This window comes from Thalassophryne amazonica, chromosome 19, assembly GCF_902500255.1.
Source record: "Thalassophryne amazonica chromosome 19, fThaAma1.1, whole genome shotgun sequence".
NCBI classification, from domain to species: Eukaryota; Metazoa; Chordata; class Actinopteri; order Batrachoidiformes; family Batrachoididae; genus Thalassophryne; species Thalassophryne amazonica.
The window spans coordinates 43,903,580-43,918,375 of record NC_047121.1 but is presented as its reverse complement, the minus strand read 5'-3'; the positions used below and the strand labels follow the sequence as shown (position 1 = coordinate 43,918,375).

General features: G+C 38.5%; 1 protein-coding gene across 1 annotated transcript; it reads left to right on the top strand.

The window, feature by feature from the left end:
- The first annotated feature begins 9,117 nt into the window (after nucleotides 1-9,117).
- LOC117501092 (alpha-(1,3)-fucosyltransferase 9-like) lies at nucleotides 9,118-10,256 on the top strand. The gene has a single exon (XM_034159899.1). It carries the CDS (start codon nucleotides 9,121-9,123, stop codon nucleotides 10,198-10,200), a length of 1,080 nt encoding a protein of 359 aa, XP_034015790.1. The 5' UTR covers nucleotides 9,118-9,120; the 3' UTR covers nucleotides 10,201-10,256.
- The last annotated feature ends 4,540 nt before the right edge of the window (nucleotides 10,257-14,796 follow it).

The window sequence follows — 14,796 nt, the reverse complement described above, 5'->3', positions numbered from 1 at the left end:
AAAATATGAATTGTAAAGATTGAAATATTGAATTAAGGATTTTGCTTATTAATACATGGACTGGTTGAGTGCCCTTGAACTTCACTGTGCTGCTGAGGGGACTGGCACTATAGAAGTTATTGTATTGTATTTTTATGAACGATTTTCTTTGTTTTTTAGGCAGAGATGGAGGATGAAGAATTGGTACTGGTGTTAATGCTGACTCAGATGCTGGGGTGGATGAAGCCATGGGCGATGATGTGGATGCCGACGCCATGGACCATGGTGTGGTGAATGATGACGCCATGGACGGTGGTGCCATGAGTGATGATGACACAATTAGTCATGGGTCAGATGAGAAGTGATCCATTTTATACTGAGAACTTGTGTCTCCCCCTCTGTAAGGTATGGGGGAGACATGTTGGTTTCGCTTCTGTCGGCGTTGGCGTGCACAATACATTTATCATATAGCTCTTGTACCCTTTGGATAGTACTGAAGTTATGACCAAAGGCGTGTACACAAGTTGACATGTTCAGGGCTGGATCCAGAGTGAAAATCTGACAGATGCATTTTTGCCCAATGATAAAATAAAAATCGTACACATCTGGTTATTCAATAACCTTCATTCTTTTATTCGTATTTTATTTTGTGTATCACGTGGCTGTGGAACTTACCTATAATTTAAAAATAATCAAGTTTTTAGAATTTTGCAGAATTTATTTATTTGCTTCAGAAGAAAAGTAGATCTGCGAATTTACAGTGTAGTTTTTAGAATTTTATAGAATTTATTTTTAATATTTATTCACTCCAGAAGAAAAAAAAATAGATCTACAAATTTACAGTGTAGTTTTTGGAATTTTATAGAATTTATTTCTAATACTATTTATTCGCTCCAGAAGAAAAATATAACTACCAATTTACAGTGTATTTAAAATAAGTAAGTTCTGTGTGTCAACAATGATTTAATTTCTTTGATTATCGGAAAGTGTCCTATGCCACGTGACTGAATGAGTGCCTTCGTTCGGATACATGTATTTAGTAAATAAATAAAATGTTTTCCGATCTGAATGTTTGTGTGTGGCATAAATACACTTAAACCAGGCATACTTCCATGATGATTTATGGATAAATTACTTTTACAATCAATGCATGTGGCACGTCAGATATCGTCGGCATCAACAATCAACAGCGACTGAGCGAGTGGTTTTTTTTTCCCACGTTTCAGCCATCGATCGACCAATGATTTTAGTCGGAAAACCACCGAAAATGTAATTTCAGTCATCATAGAATGCCTTTCAAACCACACTATTGTCTGAAAACTATAAACCACTCACCGTTTCTTGCTGAAATAAGCGCCCAATTTTCATTGCACAAAAACTTTTTTCCTGGATGCCATGATCATCGACTCGACTGGACTGACACTATGTTTGTTTTGATCCACCTGCGCGGTGCATCGTGGGATCAAATCAAAAGCTGTGTTCACCGCAGGGACACGTTCGGCACTATTCAGGATTATTTGAGGTTTTTTTTTTTTTTTTACCGATGACGAACAATGCGTAAAAAAAAATGACCGATGCAACTGCATCAGTCCAAACCGGTCTGGATCCGGGCCTGATGTTGCTGCTTTAAAGGGTGGGGGGTGGAGACATCTTCAGTTTTTTGTTTAATGTTGACCCTTCTAGTTTATTTTATACTGATAACTTATCCATGGCTTAATGATATTGTAACTGTAATAATACTGGATGATGACCCCATTACTAAGCCAGGTGGCTAGCTGTCACCTGGCTTAGTACCTGAGAGATTAGAGTGTATTTTACCTGTTTGTATGACTATATATTTTTTTATTATGATGTGTTTATTTATTTATGTAAGGTAAATTATTCTATTGATTTTTTTATTGCACTGAAGTCACTGATTGAGAAAAGAAATTTTGTTCTCGTGTATACAATTGCACAGTAAAAATAACAATAAAATCTTTGAACCTTGAACCTTAGTCATGGGTCACACAGCACGGATGAGAACTGATCCATTTTATACTGAGAACTTGTCCCTGGCTTAATGCTACTATATTTATAATACTGGAGCGAAGATGAGAACTAATCCATTTACTGAGAACTTGTCCATGGCTTAATGCATTGCTATTGTAATAATACTTCTAAAGTAATAAACTTGCAATTTACAGACTCATGCAGCATTCACAATGTTTCTTCATGTTGGGGGACATTGCAACAACATTGCAGCAATGTTGTGTCACAACCTCCCAAGAATGTTTTAGGTTGGTTGGTTGGCAACATCCCAGGAACGTTCTGGAGAGTCTACAAATGAACATTCCTACAACGTTGTGAGGCAACGTTACTGCCACTTTGATGTAATTTCAGGCAACGTTCCATTGTAAGCTGGGAACCTACATAAGAAACATTACAGCTACATAAGAAAAGGTGGCCTAATGAGTTGTAAATTACCCCAGCAGTGCCATTTGGCACCCTCCGGTCAGAATAGGAGGTGGGAGAAAAGGCTGGGTCTTCCAGTCAGAGCCACCTGTTTGATACCTATGTTTTCACAGAAAGAAAAATATGCAGACACTATTTTTTTTTTTTTTTTGAACAGCCCAATATTCCTTTGTCTTCACTTTCTGTAAAGTAATGTAAATTATTTTTAAAAATGCTCTGTTTTATGAAGAAGAATGAAAATACAATGAGGTCTGACTCACTTGTAAGAAAGCTGCAAAACAGCCATCTTAATGATTTTTGGAAAGAAATCAAAAGAATGAATACCTGTAAAACATCATTACCAATGAATATTGATGGGGGAAATGGCATAGAGGAAATTAGTTTTGACCAAAAAGGTTATATATAAGAGCTGTTATGAGCTGTTTTAACTATGTTAAGAGTAATGCTTTTACAGTGGGTTATACTGATAGTAATGAAGATGTGACTGTGACCCCACAAGAAATATATGAACCAATTATGATACTAAAAGATAATAAGGCATGGTATGGATAACACAAAGCTGAGCAAAAAAACTCTGTTACCTCCTGCTATTTGTTTTACTGGCTTTTTAGTTCATGGTATCTTACCAGATTATATTTTATCAGTTATTTTAGTGGCTATTATCAAAGACAAAGCTGGCAAAGTCAACAGCAGGGATAATTACCAGCATGTAGCTGTGGCTGGCATTATATCCAAGGTCTTGGAGAGGATTACTGAAATTGCACTTTGCCCATGGGGCTCCACGGGCTCGAGATTGGGTAGCATTTAGAAAATAGGTAGCTGATATTTTCAAGGGTGGTAGTAAATTATACAAAGGAATGGTGTTTGAGTCCAGAATGTTTTTAGAACCTTAGACATCAACACTTCTTCGAAGAACTCAACCCTTTTATTTACAGTGAATTACATATTTTTTATGTTAATTTACTGTATTAATGCGTTTATAAATTGTTTAGGATGTTGTTATCATATACACACTATTATAATAATAATAATTTTATATATATATATATATATATATACTATTTTACTATTACTACTATTTTACTTTACTATTATGACTGACTTTTACTGTGCTATTTACGATTTTTATACTGTTGTATTTGAGTTTTACTATGAAACTTTTTAAATGAATAATATATGATTTGTGTTTTTATACTTTATTATGAATTATTATTGACTGTGATTTTCCGCCACAGTTGTTGACAGTTTGCATGCTCTTATTACAAGTTTTGTTCCAAATGCAATTTAAAATCAACAAGAACTTCACTCAAGTTACACTTCGAACATATTTCGAGCGGATAATTTGCTGAAACCATGGCAGAAAACGCAAGAAACCATGCAGAAACTGTCCTTTACAAGCAAATGTGTGTTATTGCTGGCAGATGACCAGAAGTAAATTATCTTGTCGCCGAGTGGCTGAATTCCCATTTCTCTGCTTCTGCTTCAGTGGGAAGTTGATACTAAAACAGGAAATGCCAAATTTAGCCTTTCAACTTTTTAGACTCTTGTGTTTCCTTGGTGACCTGGAAATGGCTTGGGATCCAAAAGAGAAATTGAACAAAGTGGTTTGGCAAAAGTATATGTGGGTTACCTACATTATCTTGTTGCAGCCACACTCCGCCCCAGAAAAAGTGGTGTAAAACTTGTGGATGAAATGTAATGTGTTATACCAATATGACTCATGAAGTAAAGAGCATCATACGGTACGTCCAGAAAGTATTCACAGCGCTTCACTTCTTCCACATTACACCCTTATTCCAAAATGGAGTAAATACATTTTTCCCTCAAACTTCTACTCACAATACCCCATAATGACAACATGAAATAAGTTTTTTTTAATTTTTTGCAATTTATTAAAAATAAAAACTTTAAAAAAAGAAATTATACATACATGAGTATTCACAGCCTTTGCACAATACTTTATTGATGCACCTTTGGCAGCAATTACAGCCTCAAATCTTCTTGAATATGATGCCACTAGCTTGGCGCACCTATCTTTGGGCTGTTTTGCCCATTCCTCTTTGCAGCACCTCTCAAGCTTGATAATGTTGGATGGGGAGTGTTGGTGCAGACATTTTCACAAATTCAGACATACGGATGTTTGTATCCATGGTGTCTCTCGTGTGCGTGTGTTATCTGTGTGACTCTCACGCTGTCTTTGTGTCCTTATGTCCCCCAGTTCCATGTTCATCACTTCTTTGTTTTTTGCTCCTGTCGTGTCCTTATGTCTTCCCATTCACAGTCTTCCATGTTCTTGTGGTTTTTGCTCATTAATTCTTTTGTGTAGTTATTCGTATTTATACTTCATTCTATTCTGAGTTCCATGGTTATTTTCTATAACTTAGTTTTTGGTTTTTGCACAGTAGGGTGCCACTCAAAAATAAAGTTTCAAACTTTTATTGCCCCACCCCCCAGAGTGGTACATAATGTGAAAAGAAAAAAGCTGACAAAATTTGGATGTATTATAATAATATTTACTAGTAGCTCAGCATCAAAATTTTATAATTTTTGGAAAAAATTGGATATGATAAATAACAGTTGTAAGAATACTGTAGAAATACCTAAATGAAGACAAGCAGCTCCGAGCAGTTACTTCAGAACTTAAGTGATTTGTGAACAAAAACAGATTAACACAAAAAAATGACACAAATGAAAATGTCACAATGCACTGTTTCGAGAATGACTTTACTGCAGCTTTAGCAATAGCTTCATTTGTCCTTTTCTAGCTGGCCAGCTCACACAGTAGCTGCAGATCATTTTGTGGAGCGGATGACGCACACATGCATGTGAACCAAGCCTTGAGGTAGACCTTTATCACAAATGTGTTGAAATGGCCAAGAGACAAGAGTTCACATGCAGTCAGTCGGAACTGGGAATGACAGATGTATATCTACAGACTGTGTATGAGCTTTTCCATCATCTAGCTTCATGGAATACCCCAGGAGCCTGAATGTGTACATTACCATTGTAGTCAGATCCTAGGAACAGCCGTGACAAGTGCAGGAGCTCATGTTAATCATCTCTGGGATGAAACTCTGTTAGCTGTTGCCGACTGAAGAGAATGATATCACCCTTAACTGGATTGACAGGTGACGTTATGAACTCTACATCTAGTCCTCTTTCATAGTCAGACTGGTCAATTGAGCCTCAGTTATATTACGTGATATAGGAAACACTTCAGTTCATTGAGTGACCAGTAAATATCCATGTCTGAATGAAACTTGTAGCAGTTAATGTTGTTGTTGTTCATTCGGCTGCTCCCGGTTTTGTTCAGGGTTGCCACAGCGGATACAGCCAGCCAGATCTGCATCGGTAATTGGCACAAGTTTTACGCCGGATGCCCTTCCTGACGCAACTCCAGTTTTACCCGGAGAAACACACACAGCCGCTGGTGTTCCAAAGAGGTCTCCCATCCAAGTACTAACCAGATCCTGCTCTGCTTACCTTCTGAGATCTGACGGGATCAGGCTGACACAGAGCAGATCGGCTGCAAACTTGTAGCAGTTAATATGCTTCATAAAAGGAAAAAAAAAAATTAGGGGGTGGGACCTGTGTCTGTGTGGTTTCCATTCCATTTGAATGATCAAACGTGTTGCCAATTAATTCAGTTTGCTTTGAAACCATACCTCTGTCACTGTTTGCTGGTCAATTGTCACAGTTACGTGTGTGTTTGTCTCCACCTTGGTCACCGTTTGTGAGTATATTGTGTCTCCTTTCCCCACTATGTTTTTCATTCATTTGTTAAGTCCAAAACTGCTCTTCCCTTGTGTTCTTTGCCCCATCTCTGTGTTTGAACTCCTTTGTATGTTCCCTCCCACTTTCACTGTGGAATATTAAAGCACTGTGGTTTTTGCACCTGCTGTCTCCTGGCTGCCTGCGTTTGGGGTTCAATTAGACTCTGATTCACCCCAAAACATAACAGTCAAGTAGATATATAATTTTTAAAGCTCGCTCTTTGTCTGTCTGATGTGCAATTTTTTTTTTAATAAATGAGGTTCTCCTTCTCATATGTCTTCAAGGACTGCCAGCTTCCCCTCAGAGAAATAAGTTGCATACATTGTTGCTATTACAACGCATGGTTTTGATGCACAGTTAATGATGTCTTCATAGGTTGGCCATGAACACACACACATTTGTTTATTCAACCCTGAGTTGATTCAGCAAATCGATAACTGTTGCTGCAGAACAGAGAGGTGAGAAAAAGAAGGGCGTTCACTGTCACTGTACTTACAGTAGTGTTCAGAATAATAGTAGTGCTATGTGACTAAAAAGATTAATCCAGGTTTTGAGAATATTTCTTATTGTTACATGGGAAACAAGGTACCAGTAAATTCAGTAGATTCTCACAAATTCAACAGACCAAGCATTCATGATATGCACACTCTTAAGGCTATGAAATTGGGCTATTAGTAAAAAAAAAAAAAGTAGGAAAGGGGGTGTTCACAATAATAGTAGTGTGGCATTCAGTCAGTGAGTTCGTCAATTTTGTGGAACAAACAGGTGTGAATCAGGTGTCCCCTGTTTAAGGATGAAGCCAGCACCTGTTGAACATGCTTTCTCTTTCAAAGCCTGAGGAAAATGGGACGTTCAAGACATTGTTCAGAAGAACAGCGTAGTTTGATTAAAAAAGTTGATGGAGAGGGGAAAACTTATACGCAGGTGCAAAAATTTATAGGCTGTTCATCGACAATGATCTGAGCGTGGAAGAAAATGGAAAACAACCATCATAATGGGTAGAAGAATAACCAGAATGTCAAAGGCTCACCAATTGATCAGCTCCAGGATGATCAAAGACAGTCTGGAGTTACCTGTAAGTGCTGTGACAGTTAGAAGACACCTGTGTGAAGCTAATTTATTTGCAAGAATCCCCTGCAAAGTCCCTCTGTTAAATAAAAGACGTGCAGAAGAGGTTACAATTTGCCAAAGAACACATCAACTGGCTTAAAGAGAAATTAAGGAATATTTTGTGGACGGATGAGAGTAAAATTGTTCTTTTTGGGTCCAAGGGCCGCAGACAGTTTGTCAACGACACCCAAACTCTGAATTCAAGCCACAGTTCACAGTGAAGACAGTGAAGCATGGTGGTGCATCATGATATGGGCATGTTTCTCCTACTATGGTGTTGGGCCTATATATCACATACCAGGTATCATGGATCAGTTTGGATATGTCAAAATACTTGAAGAGGTCATGTTGCCTTATGCTGAAGAGGACATGCCCTTGAAATGGGTGTTTCAACAAGACAAATCCCAAAGCTCACTATTAAACAAGCAAAATCTTGGTTACAAACCAACAAAATTAATGCCTCTCTCAGATGTGAAGAAATCATGAAAAACTGGTAATACAACTAAATACTAGTTTAGTGATTCACAGGATTGCTAAAACAAGCATTTGAACATAATAGTTTGAGTTTGTAGCGTCAACAGCAGATGCTACTTTACTGTGAACACCCCCTTTTCTACTTTTTTTTTTTTTACTAATAGCTCAATTCCATAGCCTTAAGAATGTGCATATCATGAATGTTTGGTCTTGTTGGATTTTGTGAGAATCTACTGGTACATTGTTTCCCATGTAACAATAAGAATATACTCAAAACCTGGATTAATCGTTTTAGTCACATAGCACTACTATTATTCTGAACACTACTGTATACAACAAACTTTGTCCTCTTTATTTAACTCATCCTAATTACAGTTAGATACAATCCAAACACTAGCCACAGTTCACCACCTGTGGCAGGGTGACCCCCTCTCACACCCTACCCAGGCATCACCACTTGCCGTTCGGCCATTTCAGATTTTTTTTAACCTCATTCGACTTACATGTCTGAGAAAAGTTGTCATTTTTTTTTTTTCTGTTTGCCAGTGATTTTATTCTTCATTAGCCTATTCCAATATGGAGAGAAAATCAAGCAATTTGTAAATTTCTGCTCATCCTTTTTTGATCAGGAAAAAGAAACACAGCTCCTATTTAAACTTTTGTATTTTAAAAGATTTCTGTTGATTCTGATTGTTTCTTAGTTGTCTCCTCCTTGTTTTACCTTAAATCCTCGCACGCGATCTCAAAAGGGTTTATACAAATGTAGACAGTGAACAGCTTATGATTTGGCCTTAACCCCTTTTAAGTCTGTGTATCCCATCGATGGGAAATTTCACTTTTTATTTGTGAGATACTGACAAGCAAGATTTTTTCTCCCTTTAATCCCTGCCCTTAGAGGAACAACCACCAGATATTTGGAATATCACAATAAGAGGGCTGACACAGACCAAACCCCACAGCCATGTTGTGAAAGAAGTTCTACAAGTTATTGTGCTTCAAGGTCGAACACAGAAACAGTTTGTGGGGAAAACAGAGGCATTAGATGAAACAGGTTTTTGGGGTGGAGGTGCTGGATGGGAGAAGTTTCATTTTTGCGGTTGAAGGACGAGAAGAAATTGCATCAGCTTTGCTCATCTGAACAGCTGTAGGTGTCATTGTTTGGATATCATTAAACAAATAAAGGCTTTATGGGGTGGAGATGTTTGTTTCCCTGTCTTCACTCGTCAGTTACTGTCACACCTTGTCCTGACATTCACAGGATAAGACTGAAAACCAATGCAGTGGATTTCATTGTTTGGACATCGTTGCTGATCAGGAGGCTGAATTTTGAGCATGTCATCCGAAACTTGTTTCAAAATCCAGCGACCCCTTGTGCTTGCTGTTTTAAAACTGGGCTACTTTGTGACTGTGTTTTTGATGTATTTTAAACCATCCATCAACTGGTTTTCGATTCCTGTAGATTCAACAGGACCCACAGGTCAGGTGGAAAATGTTTTCTCCACTAAGACAGATAAAACCCCGACCACCGTGCTGATCTGGTTCTGGCCTTTTGGAGACGTCTTTGACTTGACTGTCTGTAGCTCTCAATATAACAGTGATGGTTGCTTCCTCACAGCAGACAGGAAATTCTACAACAAGTCAGACGGGGTTGTGATCCATCACAGAGACATTCACTGGGATTTGTCCAACCTGCCAAAGCTCCAGCGACCACCCCTTCAGAAGTGGATATGGTGGAACTTGGAATCCCCAACACACACCTCAAAGCTGCCTGGGATTGAGAAACTGTTCAATCTCACCCTAAATTACCATCAGGATGCTGACATTCCAATACCTTATGGATACATCGTCCCAGCGGAGGGTGAGGAGAACTTTACCCTGCCCAAGAAAGACAAGCTGGTCTGTTGGATTGTGAGCAACTGGAACCCAAACCATCGTCGTGTGAAATACTTCACTGTGCTGAAAACACATGTTCAGATTCATGCTTACGGTGGAGCATTTGGAAAGAGAATCTCTGGTGTTTTTTTTCTCCTCACCATCTCCAGCTGTAAGTTCTACCTGTCATTTGAAAACTCCATCCACAGGGACTACATCACTGAAAAACTGTACAACCCGCTCACTGTGGGGACAGTACCTGTGGTTCTTGGCCCACCCAGGCAGAACTATGAAAACGTCATCCAGGGAGACGCCTTCATCCACGTTGATGACTTCAAATCACCTAAAGAGTTGGCTGACTATCTGCTGCTCCTGGACAAGAACCAAGAAATGTACCTCGGGTACTTTGAGTGGCGCCGGTTGTTTAAAGTTAAGCACCCTAACAGCTGGGCAGGGCAAGTATGTCTGGCTTGTGATTACTTGAGTAGAAACAAGAAGTATAAAGCATTCAATCATCTCGATAAATGGTTCTGGGGCTGAGAGTGTTTTTAAGGATTGTGTAGTGATTGTTTTGTTTTTGAAGGCAGTGCTTAAAGTCTCACCTTTTTGTCTTTTATTTCCCGTGAGCCGTTTTGTCCACTCTAAAAAATGAAACGCTGTCTCAACGAGAAAAAGTGATGACAATTTGCATAGATCTTTTTTTTAAGTTTTTCAACTTAACTAGAGCAGTCTTATGATATTAACTCAATTGAAAGTTGAAATAATTAAGTTGACATAACTTTAATTACACATTAACTGGACTTAAGCTGTTTTTATGTATGTGTGTGTGTGTGTGTGTGAGTGGTGCCGGTTCTTTAAAGCGATGCGCCGCAAAGCCTGGCCACTGCAAGTATGTCTGGCTTGTGATTACTTACGGAGAAACAAGAAGTATAAAACATTCAATCATCTCAACAAGTGGTTCTGGGGCTGAGAGTGTTTTTAAGGACTGCGTAGTTATTGTTTTGATGTTGAAGGCAGTGCTTTAAAGTTTTTCTCAGTGGTAAATTATTTTGTGTAATTGCTGCTTGTGGTGTGTGTTTATTTCAATACAGTTTGCTGTATATTTGAGACAAATAATATCTATGCACTGGACATAAGACGAAACAAGATAAAATGACAAACAGTATGAAAAATAAATATTTTGTTATGGTCTGTCCCCTGTCCTTGTCTTCTGTCTTGTCTGGTTGTTGTTTTCCTTTATTTCACATTTTAGCCTTTCTTTGAGTTCCACATTAGTATATACCTCAGCCAATCTTAAGTTCCTGTTTAGTTCTCTGCACATATCTTAAGCTTGGAAATTATTTATGGCTTTGTTTTCGGTGCTACTCACTCCAGGTTCTTTGTAGTTTGATGTGTCACTGTCTGTCAGTCAGTTCCTGTGTGTTCCTGTCACTTGGTGTTCCTCATAGCTGGTTCTCCTCAGAATCGCCTCACCTGTCTCTTGTCATCTCTTTCCATATCACTATTTAACTTTGTCTCTGCATTTAGTTGCTGGATTATTCTGGTTTGTTTCATTCTGTTTGTGGTGGTCAGTGTTTGATTGTTTCCCCCTTTCCTCTGTGCTGCTGCTGTTGCCATGGATGCTTAGGATGAAAAAAAAGACAGCAATCCAAAGTCTTGGTAAATTAAAAGACAGCAACTATTTGCAGTGAAGTGGAAAAGGGTGGGGTGGGGGGTCTGTTTTCCCCCCCAGGAAATTTAAAGAATTGAAGTGTCCTGTGGTGAACTTTGGTACATTATTTGGATTAAATTTGGACTTGAAACAGCTGTTAAATTTCTCTTGTGATCTCATGCAGTATGGCATGTTGTACCATCCTGTAGGAGTATATACAGAATATAACACCACAATAGTTTACAGATATAGCTAACTCATGCAAAAAACTTTATTGATTTAGTTTGTTTTTGATTGGGCTCAAAGTTGTTGTAATTTGGCGCTTTGTAAGCTGATTAAATTGAAATTGAACAGCATTTTATAGAGTCTTAAAGTAAATAAATATGAAATTGGTTACTGGATCCTTAAACTCTAGACATAATAAACTCTACATGGTGGATCCTTGATCTCTGGACATAAACAGAAATAAAATGTTAGTTTTTGTCAAAAGCATTTCCTTTCAGACATTATTATTGGCATGAATGTCTTTCTATACATATGAGCTGAGCTCTTGCAGCTGTGCTGCAGGTCAGGCTTATAAAGAATGCCGGACGTCTCATTTTGGGAGGAAAAAACGTTTTAGTCAATTGTAGATTATTGTCTGTATTGCAACGTTTGTAAGAGGTGTCATTTTATTTAAAGCGGCGATTCGTTTTGAAGTTATTAATTCCGAGTGGACTCTGTCTCAGAGAGACAGTCAGAGAGCCGCGCAGTGTTTGAAGCTCGTTTCTCGACTGCAACATGACAAGAGTCCCAGTTAGTGACTTTAATCCACACAAAAATGACTCATGATATTTTAATGGCTTTCAGAGGGGTTAACCTGAAGAGCAGCGAATCAAAGAGCCACGAGCCATTGAATCGAAGCATTGCTTCGATTCACGCTTCAAACTGGAGTCGCGCTGCAGAAACGGTTGATTACAAACACTGTATTGAAAATCGTAACGGTCCAAAATAAGCGTAACAGTCCAAAATTATAGCGTAACGGGCCATAACGCAAGATGGCGCTAGCTAGAACCCTGAACACACCACTATTTTATGATAAATTTCTCAGCGATTTGGAGTTTTTCTGCTAAAATACCATTTCACAGATTTGAGGAAATAAAAATTAATGTTTTGCTAGTTCTTTTAGATGGCGAGATTTTCCAAAAAGACGGAAATCCGTCCAAAGACGGCGAATAAGCATCCATGTGTTGCCGTTTCTCTTCCTGGTCATTTGGACTGGTCCTCAGTTTTGGACTCTGTGTTTCATGTCCTGGCCGCATCTCGTACCATGGTAAATAAACTACTTTCTACTCCTGTCTGGTCTTTTTATTATTTTTTTTATTTTTCGGTTAAATTCCTCACAGATCACAACAAATTTACAGGATATAACATACAATTAATAAAAATACAGAAGTCCTACAATTTCTTGCTTCTACCTGTGCACCTAAAATAGCTGATTTCACTGATTAGCTCATCCTACCTATAATTTGTTTTGTTTGTACGGATATTGCAGCCTGGCATTGTTTTGCCAACAGAATGTTTGTCCGTACATCATACGGACAAAGTGAGGAACCATGGGGTAATTTTTGACCTCCACATTAGAGATATTATGAGGACTGCTGTCTTCCATCTGTGAAAAATAGCTAGGAAGGAATGGATTCTTATCATGACCTTCTGGATTAGGTATTTCTGAGTTTAAATTTTTGTGCCACTCTCCAGCGCAGGTTTTGATTTCTTTCTCTTATGCATGTGCAATGCTTTATCTTTGCTGCCAAGATTGTTTCGTTGATCTCGCAGACCGTGACAGTTCAGTGTGGCTTTGTATTAGCAGTTACATTTTCTCTGAGGCAGATAGAGGGACAGTCTTTACTGTTGATCAGTTGCAATAAGATGATTGCTTTGAGTATTTTCAATCATATAAAGTTAAGTGGTCTCTGTAGTACAGGCTTTTACATCTTTTAATTTATTTTATACCTTTTGATTTCCTAGAATTGAGTTAAAAAGGACAAACAATGATTTTTGTTTTAACTGGCTTCTATGACGTTTCTGGTGTTTTTTTTTATCTTGCATTGCTCTTTCTCCGTGTGATATATGCATATGTACGTCATTAAAGGGGGGGGGGGGGGGGACTACTACATCCTGTTAATTTGGCAAATACTAGATACTGTTGTTGTGTACATTGATTTGCCAGGTGCTCAGCCCTTCAGTTCTTCTCTGATGTCTGTTTAGTGTCCTGTACTACTTGCTAAATACGAGGGTATGGTTTAACTAGTGCCAGATAGCACGTGATCCACTGTTAACTTACGGATGTCACTAAGACACAGTCATGAATACTTCACCCCAGCCTGCTGTGTGGTATGCTCCAGGATGCTGCCCTGGGTCAGTTGGGGGGTGGTGTGTAGACCTTGATTGATACCTACACAGACATACAGTTACGCATACGTTTGAATGACAACTACTACTATAGACCTGTTTCAGCATATTATATTATCTGTCAACAGAAAACCCCTCTTGGAGGCCGATAAAAAGAGCATGTCTCCAAGAGAAGATATTCTGCTTTTTGTGTATGTCTTTTTTTATTTTTTTTTAGATATATCCTGTGATCTGTTTTGTCATGTCACAAACATTTGAGTAATTAATAAAAGACCACAATGAGACAAGTTTTCCCCATCTTTCTGTTTGAACATAAATTTACAACATTCCTGTTACTCCTCAGCCAAGTCTTGAGTTAATGTTTAGTTTCTCTGTACACTTTAAGCTTGGTAATTATTTAGGGTTTTGTATTAGCTGTGATTCAACATTGGTTCTTTGTGGTTTGGTGTGTGTGTGTGTGTGTGGTCTCGTCTGCATTCCTCACACAATCTTAACCCTCTGGAGTCGTTTGACATGGATACTACTCTTATGGCCCCTTCACACATAGTGCAAAGTTTGGACGGCATTTGGACGAAAACAGCGAAACCGCGTGAAACAGTTCAAAATTAGCGCACGAAACACCGCACAAAACATCGCGCTGGTGGGCAGGCGCGCATGAACCACGTGCGAGAGTTCATGCATAAGCCAGTGTTCGTTGAGGAGGAACAGTGCCAGGTGCAGCACATGGCGCCACTTATGTGGAAGAACTAAAAATCAGCTGGTACGTGTGGAACCACATTGCGCCGCTTGTGTGGAATAAAAAAACAAAAACAAAAAAAACTAGCCAGTATCTGTAGAACCACATCATGCCGCTTATGTGGAATAATAATAATAATAATAAAAACAAAACAAATAAAAAAAAAAGAAAAAAAAACACACCACCCAGGACGCAAACTTGCACCTTTTAAAAGCTTTGATTCCCAGTCAGAGACTTTACCACTGAGCTACAGAGCTGTTCTTTGAAAGCTGCGGGACGCTTCCTCAAATCAGGAAGGACATGGAAGTATTACAAAAAAATTTAAATTCCACACCATATAAAACAATGCATTTAT

Bases quoted from the DNA above. Each gene is read 5' to 3' on its own strand.
- LOC117501092 (XM_034159899.1), top strand. From the start codon at position 9,121: ATGTCATCCGAAACTTGTTTCAAAATCCAGCGACCCCTTGTGCTTGCT.